This window comes from Haliaeetus leucocephalus, unplaced genomic scaffold (genome assembly GCF_000737465.1).
Source record: "Haliaeetus leucocephalus isolate CR32 unplaced genomic scaffold, Haliaeetus_leucocephalus-4.0 Scaffold702, whole genome shotgun sequence".
In the NCBI taxonomy this organism is placed as follows: Eukaryota; Metazoa; Chordata; class Aves; order Accipitriformes; family Accipitridae; genus Haliaeetus; species Haliaeetus leucocephalus.
The window spans coordinates 2,823,804-2,846,778 of NW_010973138.1; the positions used below are offsets into that span (position 1 = coordinate 2,823,804).

General features: G+C 38.8%; 1 protein-coding gene across 1 annotated transcript in view; it reads left to right on the forward strand.

Annotated features, from left to right (window-relative positions):
* DSCAM (Down syndrome cell adhesion molecule) overlaps window positions 1-22,975 on the forward strand; it is a 402,368-nt gene that overhangs the window by 251,415 nt on the left and 127,978 nt on the right. Inside the window, exon 11 of the mRNA XM_010580406.1 lies at window positions 2,963-3,136. Coding sequence (XP_010578708.1) covers window positions 2,963-3,136 — 174 coding nt within the window. The remainder of the gene's footprint in view (window positions 1-2,962; window positions 3,137-22,975) is intronic.

The following is a 22,975-nucleotide window of genomic DNA, read 5'->3' on the forward strand; positions in this document are numbered from 1 at the left end:
GTGCTGTTGAGAAGAAAATCTTATGTAATGTCCCATGTCATTTTTGGTTTCCTTAGGATTTAAGTCCAAATTATATTTGAAGAAAAAAGGTGAGGGAAGAGAAATGTTCCTGTTAAAGACTCTTTTTGCTTGTATTGATAAATTCTGGTTTGCAGAAGAGTGCAGAGCTCCAGATTCCATTAGTCTCAATGGTGTATGGGTTTTTAATTATGAATATAGGTCACAAAGAAGTAGTTCTGTTTCGTTGTGTTTGCGTGCTGAAGGAGGAGGCCAAGCCAAGCTAGCAGAGTTGTAATTAACTGTGAAGAGATAAGCAGCCCATCTTAATAAAGGAGAAAGGGATAGTAGTTTGATTTTAGTGACACTCTACCATAAAGTGACTGTTTTTAAGGTTCCCCATTAACAGCTCTGAAGTTTTTAAGTCAAACAAAGTTTTAGTAGATATGTGATGCAGGCAAAGCCATCCAACTGCAGTTTCATTTTTTGGCCAAAATAACTCTAGGTGAAAAGGCCAGTATTTTTACAAAAGCCTGTATTTTGCTAATGGATAACTGCAATTTCAATACCTAGTCTAACTCAGATGCTGTACAGGTCTATAGGATATATGCTACATCTTTCTTTAAAGAGATACATTATATTATTGGTTTGTGAGCAAGGTTTGTGCCAAATTCTGAAATAATTACTCAGGTGAGGCCAGCAGGAGTAAAGCAATCAGATCATAGCTCATCTATAGGTACCACAACAGAGTAGAAAGGGCATCTGTACACCTGCGGGTAAGTTAGTGTCATTGGCTTTTCGTGTCAGTGAAAAAGGGAAAAAGAGGGTTCATTTTTTTGTACAATGGGATAGACAAGTAATGGAAATGGACTTGCTTTTTCTAAAGAATAATGACAGTGTTCAATACAGATACCCCATAATCATCAAGTATCTGTTGTTTTAAGTCCTTCAGACTTACAGAGGCAATGGGCACACACTGAAACACAGGAGTGTTCCGTCTGAGTATAAGGAAGCACTTTTTTACTGCGAGGGTGACTGAGCGCCAGCATGGGTTGCCCAGAGAGGCTGTGGAGTCTCATCCTTGGAGATATTCAAAAGCTGTCTGGACATGGTCCTGAGCAATCAGCTTTAGGTGGCCCTGCTTGAGCAAAAGGGTTGGACCACATGACCTCCTGAGGTCCCTTCCAACCTCAACCAGTCTGTGATTCTGTGATTCATGAGCATGTAGTCCTCTTGCAGATTCAACCATGCAGGTGTATGTGATAAGCTGCTGTCACTGCTCAGGAAGGACTTTGGCTGTAAGAGCAGTAACAGTGCATGCGAAGAGTAACAAGCCTTTACAAACTTATGCAAAATTTTGCCCAGTTGTAGCTATCCTGAGGAGTATTTGCCTTTTCTCTTCTGTGAACACCAAATTGTCCCCAGAATTTTTCATGTGAAGAAATATAAGAAGTGAGTGCTTGCATCTATCTACTTGGGCAATCAATGGCAGACTGGTAGAGTTAGTGAAGCATAAATGTGCCTTCCAACTAAATGACAGGAAAAATGGGTTATTAAAGACAAAAAATAGACAACGGGGATAGTGGGATATGCACGTGACTAAAATAGTTGAAAAATCAACAATGGCAACTGATTTTTGTGCAAACATTATCCTTTTAACGTCTCTAAGTTCACAGTATTGGCCACCAGACCTTCAGCGTAACTGTAAGTCCCCGAAGCAAACTTTTCTAGGACTAGAAGGATTTTTAGTATGCATGTCTGGTCTTTTTTAATATTCTAGATGTTGTATTCATAGATTGTTATAGCTTGCTATTTTATACTAAATCATTCCCCATAATATTTATTCATCGTATTTCCTTCTGGGCTGACTCAGCCAACTGCGTATAGTAATTAATGCTGACAGATATTAACTTCATGTTCAGAAAGTGGTATAAGATAATTCCATTGAAGAAGACTACCTTATGATTTCCATGAAAAACCCCGTGTCCTGCTGCCAAAGTAGGTTGTAAAACCCTTTGTTACAAGAAGCATATCTTAATATACGCTTAGAGAGTCCCTAATGCTGGAGGAACTTGAACTTGTGGTGGCCTCTGGACAGTACAGCATGCTCACAGTATGGCAGTATCTTCTTCCCTATTCCCTAAATCACCCAGTATCTTACTTCCAAGGCAAAGTAGATTCTTTCTTAAAACCAAAGTTGATACAGAAATCTTCGGCTTCCTGTCTTTTTATGGACCTTCCATTTTTATATTACCACCAAACATGGCACCTCATGCCTGATTAGTGGTCTGAGCTTTTTGTTTCTTTCTTTCTCTGTATTGCTTTTTTTAACAGTCCAAATAAATATTGGCTACAAACATGTCAGAACAGAGATTTTATGTGTCATCAGTCAGTCAGCTGCAGGAGGAAACGAGCAACACAGCCACTGATGTGGTTTTCCATGTTACCCAGAGTTTCGTAGACAAGGTCCTAGAGGTCCCTTGAGTATGCCATGTTTACTACAACAGACATCCCTCTTAGTCATAAGAAATTAATCTGGTGTATGCATTTGGGATGCATACTTGTATGACTGTTCAGCTGTAATTGTCAATAATTTATCAACCTCTAAATGTACAACAAATGTGCCTTTTTACCCATGAGTGGTCTGAAAACCTTCATTTTCCCTCTCAGCCTTTCTGGTTCTTCCACTCCTGCTTTGTGTTCCCTTTTCCTTTTGTCCCTTTACCTTTACATTATGGGCAAATTATTGCTACTGTTACATTTCAAAAGTCTTTCTTCTCTCCATTTAATGACTTCAGTTTTGGCAAAGAACCATTCCATTTGTTCTGATGATGTCAGAAGCCATTTGTATTTTAATTGAATTGAGCCTCTAAAACAGGAAACTATAGTTTCTGCCTTATTTAAAAAAAAAAACTGAGATGCTTTTCTTCCTAACTAACCTATTTCCGTGGGGGTCCTGCTTTAGGTGCCGGGGTTCCTCAGTTCCAGCCGATTGCATTGAACGGTCGTATCCAGCTTCTCACAAATGGCTCCTTGCTGATTAAACATGTGCTGGAAGAAGACAGTGGATACTACCTCTGCAAGGTCAGCAATGATGTGGGAGCAGACGTCAGCAAGTCCATGTACCTCACTGTTAAAAGTAAGAACTAAAACACTTCTCTGTGATCCAGATATTACCGTTGAGTGAAAAAGGCTTGTTTACTGCATCCTTGGTTTGGAGGGAGGGGAGGTGGGGAAAGGTTGGTTTTGTTGGTTTTAGTTTAATGTTGGCATTCAGCTGCATGTGGTAGCACCTGGAAATTAGTATGGTTAATAAAAAACATTGTTTATTAGAGGGAGAAAAGGGTACTTAAAGATGAAAAGGATTAACATCTCATTTCAAAAATTTGTATCACGTCTATGAGCTACAGCTGAGTAATGAAGGGGAAGTAAGAAAACTTTGGTCAAGAGTAAAAAAACAATAACAAAGGAGAAATACCCACAGTAACTGTTACAAATCTCAGAAGTTGAAGAAAATATGGATTAAAAAGTCCCTTAATCAATTCTCAAGATACCATAGTGTCGTGGTTTAACCCCAGCTGGTAACTAAACACCACACAGCCACTCACTCACTCTCCCCTACCCAGTGGAATGGGGGAGACAATCGGAAGGAAAAAGGTAAAACTCATGGGTTGAGATAAGAACAGTTTAATAGAATGGAAAGGAAGAAACTAATAATGATAATAATAACAATAATAAAATGACAATACTAATCAAAGGATTCCAATATACAAAACAAGTGACGCACAATGCAATTGCTCACCACTTGCCAACTGATGTCCCGAGCAGCGATCCCCCCAGACCAACTCGCCCCAGTTTATATACTGGGTATGACGTCACATGGTATGGAATACCCCGTTGGCCAGTTTGGGTCAGCTGTCCTGGCTGTGTCCCCTCCCAACTTCTTGTGCCCCTCCAGCCTTCTTGCTGGCTGGGCATGAGAAGCTGACAAATCCCTGACTAGTCTAAATACTACCTGGCAACAACTGAAAACATCAGTGTGTTATCAACATTCTTCTCATGCTGAATTCAAAACACAACATCATACCAGCTACTAGAAAGAAAATTAACTCTATCCCAGCTGAAACCAGGACACATAGATAGGTAATATAGGTACAATTACAGTAGATACCACAAGATGCTATAACATACTATAAGATATTACAGATACAGTAGTCATTTTACAGTCATTTACAGCCACAGTAGTCATTTTGACTTAGCCACTGGCAGGTAACTTTCAGAAAAAGCATCTAATTCTGTTGAATCTGGAATGCGTACACAACCTCTATCTATCTGTACTTTCTAGGTACAAGAGACAAAGGTAATCCAGTTTTTAGGTGCGTGTTAGCTGTAACTCCTTCAGACATGAACATTGCTGAGAATATAGAAGAAATATTATGAAAAAAAAGTTGTAGAGATAATATAATTTCTCACTGGAGAAAAAAGAGACTACTGACACTTCAGCATGCCAAATGTTCCTGGATAACCTATTAGACCAGTATTGAAGGAGGTCACCAAGCCATGCACTTTCATGTTTGTAGGATTTTTGAAGATTGACTGAGTGCTTTGAAGTTCTGAGATGTCAATTATCTTGAAAAAGGTTTGCTCTTGAAAGTAAAAAGATTTTTTTTTCCTGAAAGGAAGGAAAATTCAACTTATTCTCCATTGGAGAGCTATACTTTAGACCATTAATGTTTAGGTTTAGGGGTGTTGTTTGTTGTAATGTCAGAGAATGAATAACTAAATTCTTTGAAAGGAAGACTGTCAACTTTGTTAGAATTACAAGCCCCAGTACCTCAGATGTCCTTTCCACTCTGATTTACCATAGTGGCTGCTTCTTCTGAAAAATAACACAATATCCCAACGTCTCAAGCAAGTATATTAATTGCATACTTTTTCTGTGGATCGGTAGAAGTTCCAGCTTCTGTGGTTTCCATAACTGGCTGGTTTGGGGCCAATCTTCAACTGTAGTAGCAATGCACTGCTGTAATATGCTACAGAAAAACAGCTTTCCTCTAGTTGGCAGCTATGCGCACTGCCTGTCTGATCACTGCATGCAGTTTCATGTGTGATAAAAGAGCATCCCTTATCAAATAAGAGCAGGAGCTTCCCTGGAGAGTCAGTTGCTGTTTGAATCTAATGAAAACCCCTCCGGCTCTGAGATAGCAGGCAAGCACGTCCGTACACCCTCACACATCTGCACTAACACACGTGCTGCTCCAAGCACAGCTGTTAGAGCAAACGCCATTAGCGTCTTGGTGCGCGCGTAGAAGAGGCACAGCTTTAGCTTTAATCAAGCACCCATTAAGGACAAGCTGCTTTGGGGAAGTGTGCCATGTGGGCTTCAAGTATAGCTGGATCCCCTGTTCTGGTGGCATGGCTATGGCACATAATACTTGCAGCTGGTCAGGTGGAGTGACTCCAAAGTTAAGGCCTAGACCGGCCCTTATTCTCGCTGGTACTGTATCTAGTCATTCCTTGTTTTCTTTTTCTCTGTGGTTATTCTAGCTCCTTTTTCCTCTCCCCCACCAGCCTGTTTCTGGACCCTAGTCCTCAGGTATAGCCCTACTACTGGATAAAAACCTTGCTCTTCCTTCATGAAATTCACCGTGTTCTTAATTAGTTGATCTTGCTCCACAAGGTCACCCTACTGCCTTCTTTACTCACTGGCAGAAGGTGAGTCCTGGCCCAGACAGTTGTTTCTGGGTGACAAAGTTGATAACTTAAGAAACAGCCTTCCAAAATATAAATAAAGATTAGCATCGTTACATTTTGTTGTGGCTGCCTTGTGACAAATGGTCTTCCCACCTTCCTTCAGTCTATGTGTAGGTTGTCCGTGAGCAGTAGCTCAAATCACCTGATAAAAAAGTAGAGTGGCTTAGATGGATTTAGTCACTGATCATAAAACTAGACAGCCTCTCAGAAAGAAAGACGTGGCAGCAGTCCCTTTACAGCCATCTCCTTCACTTCTTAGCTGTCCCCTGTACCACAGATACCTCATGCATGCAGATGCTAACCATTGGTAGCATCACCGCGAACTTGAAAAAAACCCCGTTATTCACAGGTGATTCTTCTCCTCCATAATTGATAAAAGTTTCCACCTACTCTGTTAGTAACATTGCTGGATACATTTTTGCCTTTCATAGATACTGTGACAAATCTCTTAAATGAGACTGGATGCTTTACTCTTCCAGAATTTCCAATGTCACCTGTATCTAAACAGAAAAGCAGTTGACCTTTGATGTCAAAAGAGGGTAGACAAATTTTTGTTTTGGTAGTTCAGGAGTGGACAGAATAAATATTGACCTAAAATACTTCCATGCTTTCTACCTCTAAAACTAACAGACTTTTTCTTAGTGAAAATCCAGCTGAAGCTATAAATCAACTTGGCTTGCTTAACAAGATTCTTAATGCTAAGAAGGAAATTATAGTAATTCCAGATACGCATTTATTTAGTGCCTCAGTGTTTGTTGCATGACACCTTCACGTCAGAGAAGCTGGTCCAGCTTCTTGGTTGAAGGGAGATTTTATGAGGAGGGAGTGCCAAGAAAAAAAGATGAGAGGAAAAATGTGGCTTCAGGAATACTAACAGAAATGTAAAAAGAAAAACCTGCTAGAGTCAATGCTGAATCAGGAACCACAGGGCTAGAATGGCAGCCGTGAAAGCAGAGAATCTTCACTTAGCAGCTATTATCCTTCTTCCTTTCTTTTCAAGAAATGGGCATAAAAATCATGATCAGTGATTTGTTCTCTTCTTCTGAACCAAGGATAAGTAGTTCTCAAATTCCTTATTCACTAAGACATACAATATTAGAAAATTATGAGAGAGATCTGGAATAAGGAATCTAGGGCTGTTTTGAGAAATGACTCCTAGTGCTTGGGATGAGAAGACTTCTAAAGAATTTCTATAAAGGATAAAGAGCCTTTAACATGAAGGGAAGAACTAAAATTATTTAAAGGTTGCCTGGGAGTCACAAGGAAAGAGATGTCTGCTTAAAACGGACTGCCTGCCTGCCTTCATCTGAATAAATGTCACACTTCTTAATTCCACTTTAGGGGCTATATATAACATGATAGAATGGTATTGTGAAAAAATTCCCACCTAAAAAGCAAGCTTTCATTAAGGTATGTATGTTCCTATGTAAATAATCTGTTGGAGGCAGTCGTGTTAGCCCTGCCCCTTCTTAAATCTGTCACCTATTTTCATGTCAGTGTGGAGCCTGAGAATTTTTAATGTGATCACCAGAACATTTCCAAGAAATCCTGTCTGCCAAGAAAACAGAATTGCTTCATTCACTGTCCTCTCAAATATGCTTCTTAACTATTTGCATTATATGTGTTTAATATATAAAACTAAAGCCATCAGTCAGACCCACACCTCCTTCCAGCAGGAACATACTAATCCCAGCTAATACTTTTAATGTTAAGTTTCACCACTTAAACTTTTAAAAAAAAAAAAACTTTAAACATTGTTATCTATGACAAGAGCTGGTGGAATAACAGAAGAGGCTGTTGGGGAAAGGGAGCCTGGTCACAGTGTAAAAGTGAGTCTAGTGCCCTGTTGCTGCAGCTGTCTTGGGTCTTGGCTGTGGTAATTCACCACCCTGTGCCTCTGCCTCCCTTATAGTGCCTCTCATCCATGTTGACCACGACCTCTTCCAGGCAAGATTTGTTTCTCCCCAACCTCAGACAACTCATGCAACAAAGAGGCCCCAGTCACGTAACTAGCTACTACTGCAAAAGAAATCAAAGGTAATAGTAGTTATAAACACAAATAAACCCAAAGGATGCTTATGAAGGGAGATTCTGAATCTATTGAAGCTGTTCCCTCCACTGCTAGCTAACAGTTGTTCCACTGTATGGCTGAAGCACTGCAGCATTTGTTTATCAAAATGGATAGGAGTCTATGCCTGGCTTCCTCCATCAAACTTTATCTGGGCAGGATAAAGGCACACTTCCCATGTGGCCAGTCAAATGAGTTTGCTTTGCTGCAACACCTGCAGTAAAGCCAGCAAGCTGTGATGGAGAACTCGCTGTGCTCTGCTCACCAGGGTGCCTCTAAATGCTCATTTTAGTCTTTAGGAAAATAATTCCTTGTTGAGAATATAGGAATGTCAAGATCTGTCTGATTCCTACTTTTCCTTGTGTATGAAAAGAATAGCATTTATACATAGATGCTAGCCTTTTGTTTATGTCCAATTTCTCATTAAAAATGGTTATATCCCACAAGATGTCAGTAAGGGTGTCACTGCCTGTTCTGCATTTGCAAAGATAGATTATCCATGATATGTTGTAAAGGAAGATAAAAGTCACCATCTCTAACACCTTCAAAAAATGCTTGTAGGAAGAACAGCAATCATACTATGTCAAATTCACCTGAACCCAGTATTTTGATATTTCTTAATCTGTCTTTGCTCCATTTTTTTCACGGTCCCATGGTCTGTAAAAAGTGTTTTCTGTGGCAGAGCAAAACAAAGTCCCCTGGTCTGATTGTCTACTTTGTTTTACTGGTTTCTTCTCCTAACATTCTGCCATCTTTAAACAAAGGGCTTTTTAATTTATTTGCTTCTTCGTACTTACTTTGTGGTTATCCCAGGTAGGGTACAAAAATGGCCAAAATTGGTAAAAATCTCTAGCTGGATTACTTGCATATCTCCTCAGAATCAAAGAGTAAGGTAAAGAGAAAGAAAACCAAAAATAATTCCAGTGAACTAAAACTACTCTTGTATCCCAGTGTCCTTTCTCATGAGCTGGTGAGCTGCCCTTGCCTGACTTCGCCCTTACCCTTGTGACAGGTAACGCTCTCTTTCAGCACCTATTTCTTAGCCAATAAAGGCAAAAAACGTGTTAAATATGAGGATGTGAATGAACTACAGTACAGCTCAGTTTAAATTCCAAGTCAGTGGTGATGGATTGTAACACTTTCTATCTGTCTTAATTACTTATTTATTTTCATTAAATGCACAGTCTAAAAGATGCTGTAAGAAAGGTACAGTAAATCTTGGAAACATGAAAATTCTCCCTAGACACAAGTACTTTCTCTTGTTAGTAAAACAGCCCATTTTTTTCTTAATGAGGTCCTCCCACTATGAGAAATGAACAGGGTCTGAATGCTGTTTTCTGCTTCTTCAGACCATTGGCACAGCTTTGATTTAGGGACTTGCACTTTAATCACCCATCATGTGTCATTACCCCGACAGGCGGCAGCAGCCGCAAGATACAAGCTCCAATAAATTGCACTGAAAATCGCTGAAGCGATCCTTTGTTGATTTTCCTTTACAGCTATTCAATGGCAGATCAGCTGTCATAACAACACAGTGCCTGTGGCAACAGGGTGAAATTAAATGTGAAGTATGTTCAAGGTAGCTGGTAGAAAGCTGGAATATCCCTTTTCTTCTGTACATTCAAATGCTTTCTACTTCTCTCAGTAATGCCAAGCCTGTGGCAATTGGCTAAAATGAATGCTTTCTCTTGTAAGATAATTGCCAGATGTACTGCAGTACAAATGCTCAAGTGCTTTTGTATGCAAATCTTTGCAATACTCTCATTTAAGGAAAAGAAGGGAGGTAAGGACTTCTCTCTTTTTTAAAAAAATATTTTTCTAATTGGGTGCAAGGAAAAAAAGAATATAGCAGCCCTTTTTCTTTTCTTCAAGGCTGGTTGCACAGCAATGTTTCTAGCAGGAAGGTGAAACAGATTTCTCTCCAGCTAGCTAGCTAGAAAGTGCACATAGACTCTGCTATGTCTTTTCCATTTGTACCAACAGTATCATATTTATTGTTTTTTTCAGAATAGTTGTCTCTCACAGCTTTATGTCACCCAAATAGCAACATTCAAAAGGAAGCATGGGTGAGGTTTATTCCCAGAGATTTTCTTTCTATTGAAATTTTCATAGTGGATACAGAATAGTGAGGCTTTCCTGAAAAGTGATCAGTTTAACAAATTTGTGATGATTTCATCTTTTGAATACCTTCACATCTTCACTTTTCTTGGAAAGCCTCATAAGGGATAGGATTTACAAGGTACGTACTCTAGCTGCTGTTTTATTTTCTCCCCTTTACTGAATACCTTAGTAATACTTAAACACAGTCAAACCACAGATATTTTAACAGTGTGTACTCCTTTCTCAATCTTAATACCTCTTGTGTCCTGTTAAATTACTATTTTATTCAGAGAAGGGTTTACATGGCTCTCAGATTGCAATGTACTCTGTGTCCAGGTTTGGCCAGCTGTGGTTAGTAGACTCTGAAAAACAGAGATCATTTCAGATCAAGGATTACAGCTCCTGCCTCTGAATACTGCTGAAACAAGACTTGAAAATAATGTCTGCTCTGCTTTCCTCCTTCAGTTGAGAAGGTGGTGGTGCAGTGATTGATGCAAGCTAGATAGATAACCCATTCATAATAACCTTCATCAAGAAAGTGAGCTCACAAATGTCAGTATATTGTATTTGGCACAATACTGCAAACCCTGCTGTGCTAGAATATAATAAATGGTAATCCTGAAAGGCTGTTATCTTGGAGGAAATATTCTGGAAATTATTCTTACTGATAATTTGGAAGGTCATTTTCTTGAAAGAGAACTTAAAACATAACTATTCAGATTTAGGCTTGCCTTCACATGAAATGTGAAGGAATACCCTTCTGGAACACAATATCTCTCAATGACCTTTTAAGAAAAGTATATGGCAGTAAGCATAGCACACTTGACAGCCAGGATTTCGGGGTTACTCATCTTGGAGTTACTCATTACTCATCTACCAGCTTTAGTTTAGTAAACATTACTCCTCCTAGTTTGATAGGACAGGTGGAACATCCTCAAATCTCTGATGTTCATTGTTATCTTCCTTTCCACTTCTGGCTGCAAAATGATTTAGTGCCCTGCTCCTGCTCCTGCTCCTGGCTCTGCCACCGTGCCCCTCCTGAGCTCCACGCTACCTCTAAGCCTTTTTTGGGGGAGCGGGCAGAGACCACCCGAGGGTGCGAGTCCCTGGCTCGACCAGCAGCAGCTCAGCCAGCTCCTTCGGGCGGAACAGCTTTGCAGGGCACACTCAGGGCATCATATTCAGAAGCACAGCAGTGGAGCACTAAGTGTTCGGAGCTGGATGTGAGGGCATTTAGAGGTTGTGGTGACATCTATCATATGATACCATATCAACTGGAAGATGGGGAGAGAAATGAGTAGACACGGTAATTAAATTTGAACATTTATCTCAAAAATTCTCATTAGAACCCAGCACTCAAACTAAAACATTCTTTAATTCTTTTTTTCTGATGTTTTCTTTAAAAAGTGGTTCTAAATCTTAAAGTCAGGTACACAAAAGTGTGTCTTCATACAAATAGTGTTAGAACAGTGTTCTGATAGGTTATTTCTTTTTTTTCCTTTAATCCATGTGGTAGAGGACTAATGACTAAACACCAACCATGCCCACAATTCAGCAGTGATCTTTACTGGTTTATCTAGAGGCAAACTGATTTAAAATCTAGCATGTATACAGGTACACAGTCTCATTTTTCTTTAATATTTACCTTAAGGGGCATTTAATGCTTATAGTGTATATATAATTCCCTGGATTTTCATGCTTCTGATTTATTAAGCCAGATAATTTTCCTGAGTATCATTTTAAAATATAGATGCTGCTGTGAATATATTAGTTTCATTTGTGGGGTGGGGGCTGTATGCAGTGCATTTGCTGGGTTTAACATTGGCTTCTAATAGAGGAAGTGCATGCATGATCTGTTGTTGTTAATTTTTATATTTGCAATGTCTTCAAAAGTTGGGCCTACATCTCGCTAACAAAGAATAAACAAACTTGAATCAAGAGAGCATTGTAAAGCAATAGTGGGATGTTAATTAATTTAGTGTGTGTGTGTAGCATACATGACCATTTCCACTTCAGAAAAGCTAGCTGTTATAGTACCATGGTTTTGCCTTTCCTTTTTCCTTTCCTTTCATCTCTTTTCTCTGTGTCCAGTCATGCCAGCTTTAAGGTACATCTCATTTACAAAGTAACCATGTTGCAGCAGGACAAAGCCTCAGGCTCAAAGAGGATGGTATTCTCATGTCTCACATCATTTTCCCTTCACACCCACTGGTGCTTCTTCCTCTTCCTCGCTGTCACCATTCTGCAAACCTCACATCTCTGCCATCACTTCCTCCTTTTTTTCCATCCTTTTCCATCCCACATGAATTCGTCTATCTATGCATTTCAGAGCTCCCTATTATTATTCTCATGCTAGTTTAGGATTTGCAGAATGCTATCTGAACAGCAATAATAGTGGACAAAGTCTTAAATTACAGTATTTCTTCTTACATATCAGGGGGTTTTCTGCACTTTGAATGACGTAATCACAATCTTTTTCAGCACAAGACCTACGTTTCAAAAAGTTATTCACTGTTTTTTATTATTCAATGCTGTCATAAGACCTGCATGATGATTCTTTATAATTTTTCATTTTATTTATTTATTTATTATGGCTGGTTGTTTATCCCTATCTTTAATTTGATGTAAAAACCTAAATTTTGCATAAGAAAGGAAAGAGAGAGGCAATAAAAAACAGATTTCACAATAAAAAATATATTTCACAATATCTTAAAAAATATGTAGGATATAAACTACATTTGACTATCAAGTGACACAGATGCCAAATCAGTTACATACATTTTTCTGTATGATTCTCCTGTAGTAAAAGAAAAATGTAAAAATATGTGCAAATATTTTATGCTTTAGATAAGAGTTTATTTCTTTTTATATATAATATCAAATGTCACTAATAGCCAAAGACAATCTTTTACAACTGCTTCCATGAGTGCCATTTTAAGCTTTTTTTAAAGCAAGCAATTTTGCCTTCAAATATAAAGTGTCATTTTTTGTATTACTTTCTTTTTCTCTTCAAAATAGTTTTTCAAGAATTGCATGGTAGCTTTGTTCATATCCTTCTGTGAAAATCCTACGATGGTACTCAGTATAAATACTGCGTATAGATTCTGTGATAATCAACATAAAGACAAAAATTAAATTTACATCTGGGAGGCATAGAAAAGGAACAGAAAATGCAAGAGCTGTCTACAAACTGAAGACGCTCTATACAGAAGAATTTAAGGCATTGCTTCCTATACCCCCCCCCCCCCGCTTCCTGCTGTGCTTGTCAGGTATAATCAGAAGAAAGGATTTGAAAATGCAGATTTACTTTCAGCAATATAGATATATTTGCTTTGTGGGAAACGGTTTCCTTCACCCCAACCATTAAGATTCAACCTCTGCATCAGCGTGTGAGCTCCCATCCACGTTGTTCGTTCAGATACTTGTTTGGCATGTGATGCTTGAACTTATCTAAATCTGTCGCTTTTATATTTCTTGGGAAAAAAAGGAAGTGTCCACTTATGGCCACAACAATTGATTTCTGAGTGTCTTCACCATATATATAACTAGAGAAGCATGGCTCCACTTTTAGATAAATCTTATTAGGATCCTGCAGGGTTAAGGAATGAATCGATTTGGTCCGTCAAACCAGGAGATAATGAAAGAATGAGCTCTTACTGTTGGCCTAATTACTTATGATTAATCTAACCCAATGCTTTTTTTTTAACTGTCTCCATCAGGCCACAGAATAATTAGTCTTACATTCACTTTCTGTTTTCTTTTCCATACTCAGTTAGAATATTTGATTTTGTAGGAATTGTGTTGTCTGGACAGTATGTACAACTTTATGGCATTAACTTTACTTTCTCTATCGTTGTTTATGCAGTGCTTTCCTTCCACCTGCCAAATTCTTGGTAGCCTCTGGGAAAGCAGTGTCGTGTAACTATGAATGTTGGTGAACACATGACCAAATTCAGAAAAGAGAAATGATTCTTCAGGGAGGGAATAAATGCTATAGTTCCAACTACAATTCTTGACTTGTGAAACAGTATTTTCCATTAAAATTGTTATTTTATTTACAAATGTGCAAACCCTCCTGCTGACTTTGCAAAAGTGTAAGCAACAGTATCCATTAAGAATTTAGATGCTTATGAAAGTTGCCCACTGTATGCATTTATCAAAACATTAGAACAGAGCTGTCTGTGCAGGTACAAGTATGTGATTGCTATCATGAAATTGTTTTAGCTGTGGTAGCTGTGAGTCTAGACCCTGGCATATTCCCCTGTAAAAGCTGCTGCGTTCTCAGGTGACCGAGGAAGCAGCTCAGTGTGGGCAGGCATTGGCAAGGATGTTGTTTAAACTCCCTGCTTTTAGGATTGAAACTTCTTCTGCCGAAAGTTTCTGTACTTCATTTTGCAAAATATCATGTGATGCCATTAAGCTGTAAAAGTCCAGCAGGATCTCTTTCTCTCTTTGATCTATGTAAGTTAATGACCTCAATTACCAACATCTCTGTGTGCCCATGTGGATGAACATGTGGGCACTCACATAAATGTGTTGTTTGATGGTCACGTAAAAGAAAGAATGCAAAAAGGAACAAAACCCATCCAGATGTCGTCAGATGGTATAAGGTTTTCCTGAATGTACTTCTTATGCTCTTTCCTTAGACATAATGCAGCTCTCAGAGAGACACATGAAATTATTGATCTTTGGCTGATCCAATGAAGGTGACTGATTTGAAATCTTTCCAGCAAAAAACAATGACATATCTAGTTTTGTAGCAGAAAAAAACCTGAGGGCTATGATGGGAATCCTGCCTTCATTAAACACTAAATTCTTCTTGAAAACACATTAAATTTTTCTTGTCTGTGACATTCCTGTTAATGTTTTTGCATTAAATATAATTTGTAAAGATACATTCTCCAAAAAAATGCATCCTACGTGTTATGATCCTAAACCCATTTCTTCATTCTTAAAACAGAACCCTGATTTATAAAAATAGTATGTATACAATTGTCTTTCATGTAATCAGTGACATGTTGAAGGATGCTTAGCAAAGCAGATAGCTATTTAGGAGTTTAAACACATGTTGCTAGGGGTTGGTTTGGGTTTGGGGTTATGTTGTTGTTGTTTTAAAATTTGCTTAAACTTTTAAGAAAAAGTCTGTGCATATATTTTGTATGCCATGCTCTGTAAGTATATGTAATCAAGTGCCAGCAAATGTTGTAAGTCTTCGGAAACAAATAGTAAAGCAGCAATTTATGTCAGTTGTCTGGCTTTCAGTCAGTACTGCAAGTCCTCTCAGTTCCATTTCCCCATTCTGAACTTTTCTTGTATCAGTTAAACTCCTAAATAATATCAGCAGTGATCTAATAAGAACATTTTTCTACCAATTGATGTGTCACATTGAGAGATAAGTACCTGAAAAACAATCCTGTTCTCTTACTTCCATCTCTTTCCTCACAAAGGACAAAGGTTTTCAAAGGATCAAATGTCTTCTCTGAAAGTTAGATGATATAGGCTTGTGACCACAAAATGAGAGAGAAATAGACAGAAAAAAAGAATACTTCAACAGAGCTATTGCATAAGTACATTTTGTTGCAAATCTTTAGAGCAGTAGAAAAAGCATCTGTTAGAGGGTTATTTTTTCCTGACTTTTAATTACTAGTCATTGATTTTGGTAATTGCACACATGTACATGCACAATAGTGCAGCAGGATTTCACTTCTGTGGTCTTATCTCAAAACTGGCTTTTAAAATGAGTGCCTATTACCGTAAGTGCTCCATAAGAAAGCAGTGCTCCGCTATTTTTGTCTTACTTTGCAATGCAGCATAACTGTTGCATTTACAACTGGTACAAGTTGGCTCTTTGCCATGCACTTAGAGCCATAAACTCCTACTTTCTGCAAGGAAAATCTCCTGCTATCAGATTTTTAAGTGGTGACTTGCCAAGCTGAAATAAGGAAGAACAGACTTTTCATAAGTGGTTGCATATTGTTGTTGAAAATCCAATTACCATTTGCTAAATGCCCATCTCTAAGATTTAAATAATAGTTAAATGAAGTGCCTAGCTTTTAAGGAAAATAAGCATGCACCTAAATGGTGAGGAAGACGATTACAAGAGTGCATAGCAATCTTGGGTGCCCTCAGGAATTTTGCTGACTCCATGTAGCATCTGTCTGTTCCAAGACGTATTTCAGGGAACTCATCAGTGGAGGGGCAGATGTGAACCAGGACTTCTGAGTTTTGATTGTTTATGGTGACCCTTGCCTTTCTGGATCTACTTTGTTTCAGCATTCCCAGCAGAATAACTCATTGCACAGAGGTGCTAACACTCTCCCTTTTTGGTCTTAAGCCTTTCAGTGTGAAACTGGTAGACCTCCCAAAACACTTAAAGAGGTTCAAAAACTGAGAAAGGAGAGAACGACCTGGCCAGAAAGACTAAGGCTGGCACTACCCACTCTTTAGCTTGGCTAGAATGACTAGGGCTTCTTCCTTGGCTGTGACCTGCTTTTAACCATTGCAATCTAGTTAGTTCACCTGTTAAGGCACAGTAGCAGAATAAATCAGATTCCCTTCTGGAAGAGGGGGCTCAAATGTGCAATCCAGTGAACACGGATGAGCCAGTGGCTTGGCATCTGCTGAGCTGTGGTAGGTGTCCATGTCTCTGCCTAGCACAGGGGATATGCAGAGTAATTACTTGACAATTAAAGAGGTTGAATTTCCTCCCATTTGCTCTGGGCTAGGCATGTGGACCTGGGCAGTTACCATGGCTTTGCTGATACACAGTAAGTTCTTTGGATGCTACAATTAAACTGTGTATTTATGTGCTTATATGCATATACCAATATACGTGTATGCTGTCTTCTGCAATTCCCAGTAAGTTCCTTAGATCTTGTCCCTATTCAAGGCTATTTCTGCTTTTGCTGATTAGTCTAGCATATTCTAATAGTAACATTACTTAGCTGTATTACTATAAATATCTCACCTGGACACTTTTTCTGGAGCAAGAGTTAACTTTTTACAACTTAGTTAAAATTACTTTCAAAAGCAGGGGACACATGAACGGACAGATGAAACCCAAAACATAAACCTGAAACAAATTTCGTTTCAGGTCCCGCATTTGAATGAGCAAGCTGTGTATGTGAAGTACAGGAACTTGAAAGCACCAGGGATTTAACCTGGGGCCATCCAGGGATAGTTTTGCCTGGAACACACAGGAGTTAGAGTACTTTTAGGGGATATGTCATGTACTTCCACCTTGCTTGTACCAAGACAGGTTGACTTACCAGTGAATTAGCCTGTTTCTCATGCAGTGTGATGTAAGCTAACCCAGGGAACTTTACATACATGCTGAGATGCGAGTGACCTCAAGGAGTTATACTCTTACACCAGAGTAACTTACTTGCATGCTTTCATGCCCAGAAAATAGAAAAGGGAGAGTCATATTATATGAAGTGTTATAAACCATCTAACTGGTTCAAGTCAGGGGGTATCTGTGCTCTTTTTTGTCTCTCCCCATAAAGCTAGTGGGGGGGTCCCCAGGTACCATTGGATACCTAAGCAGGCATAATTGCCATTGTTGAGATAATGATCTGGAGGGGGTTGCTTCTTTAATTCTTGTACTCCAAAGAAGTTTAAGATATGGACTCTGTATCCATTTAATTTGCATCTTTTTATGTTTCAGCAAGATAGTGAGAGTGAGGACTTTTCAGAGCCTTTGTGCAAGTCACATAATGGTTTTTAAGTCTGGCATGCTCTGTGCATACCATGTGATGTTTTCCCAGCAAAAAATTGCCTGTTTGCTTTAAATCTGATTTATTCATACAACTCCTTTAAAGGTCTTTTACCCTTCCTTCCCTTCCCACTGGAAACCCACCTTTATGTCCCTGTGGAGGCCAGGGGAGAAAAAAAAATCCACATATCTAAATGCATAGAGGACTTTATATGAAAAAGGCCAACATGATTACTCAACGTATGAGGATGAACACATTTTTAAATGTGGGTGTCTCTTGTAGTCGTATATATGCATGCATTCTCCCTGTACAAATATATATATATGCATGCACATACACTAATATGTGTAATGAATACACAAGTAACTCCATAGCACCCATTGACATATTGTTTCCACTGAGTATTTTCAGGAAAAATATGTTTTCCAGCTAAATTTTGTGCAGTATTAAATGCTAAGCCAATCTGCATAGCATTTAAAAGGTATAGATCTTATCTGCTGGAAATAATCTTTTATCAGCATGTGTGCCTCAAACTGTTGAGTCAAGCCAGGGTTCTAAACTTACAGTAAACTCTGGCATCCTTGTTTTGACTATGTGAAAATTTTTCATTTGTTTATGCTTTTCCAGAATTAAGTCTGTGATCTACTTGCAATAGAAATATTTACATATATTCCTTGATTGCTTCTACAGCTCCACTAGTTTTGTATGGGTATACAAATTTTATTTCTCCTTTTGGAAGCATTTGCTTTTAATGTGTTGTTATAAAGGATGTTACAATCAATAATTATAAAAAATACTGCAATTAAAAAGTTAAATGAATAATACCTGAATTGTAGATTATGACTCTTAAAAGATTTCTGTTGACCAAGACTGAGAACTTTCCAATTCTTATGATTTGCACGGAGGAAAAACCACACTTGGTTCTGAATCAGGAGCTTTGTTTAGGAGGAACAGTCATACTTTGCTTATTTTTAATATCACAACAACATTTTTGAAAGACAACAGCATAGGTATGGAACATACATGTACAAATACAGATATAACATCTTTATGAGGTAAAGAAAATGACTTCTGAATGTTAACTCCTTTATTATGTCTCTCACATCAACTGATGCTAATAGTGCTCCAATATACTGTTCCAGAAATCCTCATTTTGCATTTCTTGACTTTTTAAATATTTTGTAGTTCACATCATGAAAATAAATGTTATTACTTTATTCACTTTAACTTAAAAAAGTATAGTGCACACTGAAGTAGATACACTGATGATTATTCTGAAGTTATAGAGTAAGAAGGGCTACTACATACGTATGTATTTAGTGTTTCAAGCCTCAGAGCAAAAATAGTGATGCATATAAATCATTATTTATGCACTACACTTACATAATCCATATGCTTACTCTATAGAAACAATATGTAGGAGGCAACAGAAAAGTCAGAGATTGACCTTGTGCAGTTATGAAGCAGTTGGACAGGATGGGTACGCTTGGGGCTCCCAAACTGCTTTCCTCCAGTGCCACAGGAAGAGAGAAGGAACCAACAGAAGTCAGTGGTATCTCTCAAAAAAACCCAGTTTGTTGATTTTGTTTTGCAGGAACATATCCCACTGCTCCTATTCCGGAAAAGCCTGACTAGTGTTTTGTGCATCTTTGAATCCTGTTCAAAATTTGTGCTTTGGGGATTGCTGGGAGGAGCAGGTCTGCTCACGGTTCCCCAGCTCCCTCTTATCCTGTTTTAAATCTATCTGGAGGATTCAGCGTGATCCAGCCTTCATCGGTTGTAGCTTCTGCGAGCAGTCTGTTTTCAGGCATCTTCGCAGGGATCCAGTCTCATTCTAATCTGTTTAGACACATCGTAGGCAGTTTTCCTGAGGACTATATCTGTGGCAGGTTGGAAATTTTGTTCACTACCAGCTATTTTTGTGTGGCTGTTTCGGTCTGCAAATAGCTTCATGAAAATATTTTGTATGCCCAAACACAGCCTTCTGAAAAATCCAAATAAACCAAAAAGTGTCTGTGGGATTTTGCTAGCCTTAAGGGTAAAGAGTGGATTATCAGACCTGAAAAAAAAAAATGTTGGGAGTCTATATATATATATATCTTTTTTTAAGAAGCTATAAGCAGTGAAAAGCAGAATTGAGTTTGTAGTGAAAGCACAACAGACATTATGCTAAAAGCATGGTACGACTAACATCAAGACATCAAACCTTCAAATATATTTGCAAAAATATGATGGCAAAAACAGATTATATTTTACCTGGTCAAGAAGATGCCCGTTATAACAGCGAGAAATAGAAACTATTAAGCTTATATAAGAAAGCTTCACGTGTCTGAACTGCCTTTAAAACAGTTTGCTCTCTATGTGGCATGCAGACGAGGATGTAAGAAGTGTGTTTTTCTGTCCTACGGCTTACAGGAGAACGAGGAGATGTCATTAACTGCAGTGGGTTTGCTATCTACACGTCTTCAGCTTCATTATGTTAACTGTGCAGGCTGATGAACTGTAATTGTTTCCTGGCTACCATTGGTAGGAGATAGGGTGACAGAGGGTGTTGGAGCACTGCTAGGTTCCTGTTTCTCTCATTGATCTCTATGAGAACAATCATTATGATAATGATTCTAATCCAAGCTTCTGTAACATAACTGAGAAATAAGTGCTTCTTGGTTAATATGCCTCAATTAATGGGTCACCCAGTGTAGCTGCAGCAGGTTGCAAGTAAGTAGCTTTCAGGATCTGAGCCCAAATGATTATAGGTTTTCTTTCCCTTTTTAGATGAAATGGATTCATAAGCCTTACTCAAATGAATCGCTCTTGTAGTCATTAATTATAGTATACACATGTTAATGACATCATTATCAGGAGATAACATAATGTTCCATGGACCACGTGTTACAGTTGTTTCCTGTGCAAACAATTGTGCTTGATAACACAGTCTGTCACAAAATGTCAAAAGAAACCACATGGTGTCTTGAAATGACTGTGAAATTATCATGTGTCACAGCTATGTATGTCATAAACAATACCATCATGACTGAATTTTTCATTAGCTTCTTGGGTGAGGGATACTGAAGAGAACAAACGATTAAGATCTTGAACATCTCAAGTGCAGCACATAATGCAGCACTGAATTGTTTAAAGCATACCGTGTGACTGAATTAAAATGCATTAGTGATGAATTGAGGATATGCATAGTAATAAGCAATATTAAGGACCTTTGGTGATTTTTTCTTAGTTTTATTAAACATAAACAGAAAGGAAATAGTTTTTTAATATTCTGTGGCTTAGTTCTCTTCTAGCACCTCCCTTTCAGCTCGTATGAGGACCGGATAGTAAGACTGTAGGAGAGTTGCCAGTGCAACTCTCACTTAAGCAATTTAAATCCTAGCCAAGCGAAAGTCAGTGACAAAGCTCCTCTGGACTTCTACAGGACCAGAACCAGGTGGCGTATCGAGCTCTAGAAGCATAAGTGATCTCACTTACAGCAACAGTTTCAAGCCCATGGTCCGCCCGTGGGTTTTGGTGTGGACAGTCACAGGAGCAGAGCTCCCCCCGATATCCGAGGCAGCAGGGCCAGTGGGTTTCCCACAGCACTTAACTACTAAACCCTTCCTGGCTTTGCCTCTGTGCAGCCCAGTTCAGTAAGAAAGACTGAACTTCTTCTTTTTATTATCTATGGATTTTGGCAGCGTTACCAGCTTTTAAAGTTTTCCTTCTGAACTAAGAAAGTGACAATTTATTGAGCTATCTATTTTTGGTTTTCCTGTTTTTCTTTTACTGAACTGAGAAACTTGATTATTCTCCTTCTGAAAGTAAGCTGTGCAAAATTGCCAAGAGGCATGGGTTCGCCAGGCACAGAAAGGTTGAATGGTTTTCCCCGGGGCTGCAAAGGCTGCTTGTTACGGGACTGCCAGGAGCTTTCTTCCTCTAATGCTGCCTCCTCGGTAGGGTTATGTGGAACCTGCTGACAAACAGCTCCCCAGAAGAGCTCTCAATATCATCATCTTCCAGACCTGTGCTTTTTTTAATCCACAAGACTGTGTGTTTAGATGCTCTGATGATAACAATAATACTGCTTTAGTCATGCAGTAATTAGCCGTCAGTAACAATGTAGATGAAGGGTGCTACCCAAACTTTGCTCCTCCATCCTCTTTCCCTAACCATTGAATTTCAAGAAGCGTGTGCTCCTGATGCTGATGCTACTTTTTACGAAAAATACATATGAGCCAACCAGCCTCCCTGAAGCAAGTTGAAGATAGCTGACATGCAAATATTTTAGAAAATTTAAAGTTGAAAGACTAGTCTCTAAAGCAACATCTTAGTTTACATTTTTGTACTCTGTGGTTCTAGGTGATCCCAAAAGAGAAAACCATCTCAGAGGCTGCTCTTGAATTATATCTCTCCTTACCAGTAATAATGAGATGGGAATTCTTGACAGATGACCTGTTTTTATGCTTCCTGAGAGGTTTCAATAAGATTAAGATTCCTTTCTGTTTCCACCTGAATTGGAGTACCAAATCTTCCAATGTTCCCTGCAAAACTGATTATTCAGGTTTACAGTCTTGCAGTTACCAACTAGCTCAGCCCTGATACATGCAATAAATTACCAGTGACCCTTTTTTCACCCCCTTGCCTCAAAGTCCCATTCTCTGCAAAGGACATCATCTAATTAAAAAACACAACAGGGGCCTGCTCATACAGGAGGGTAGACTTAGGGGGGCGGGGGGACTGTGTGACATTACAGGGATTTACTCTGGCAAAGTCTGAGGCAAGGAACACGAGCTCTGGAGAGAGGTGTAAGAGACTAGTGAGATTTATGAGAGACTGGCAGAGCTGACAATAGAAACTGGAAGAGTTACTGGAGCTGCCAGCAACTTTGCAAGCTTTTGGAAAGAAAAATCAAAGGATTATTATTTGTTAGCAGCAGTATTAAAAATGTGTTTAACTGACACAGGGCTGAGAAGGCTTCTCCTTTCTTCGGTGCTGCAGACATGATTGCATTTATATCTTTTTCTCACAGTTCACTGGAGTTCAGCTTCTTAATGAGCTGTTCGTTGTAAGACTAGTTCTGGGCACTCTGTCTCTTGGTTGATGCTGCTCATATGTAACAACTGAGTCAAGTACACAGCATAAATACAGGAACATTTCAGGAACCACACAACTTTAATAAGTTTCCAAGTTATCCTTGGAAAACCTTTGTGAAATATGAGTTTGGATCTGTTCTTTTTTACCTGTGTAACTACCTCAAAAGACAGCAAACACATGCCACACATTATCTGTAGAAATAATTCATTGTCTAGATAATCAGGGCATATTTTTAGGAAGACTTCAATTGCATTCAGGG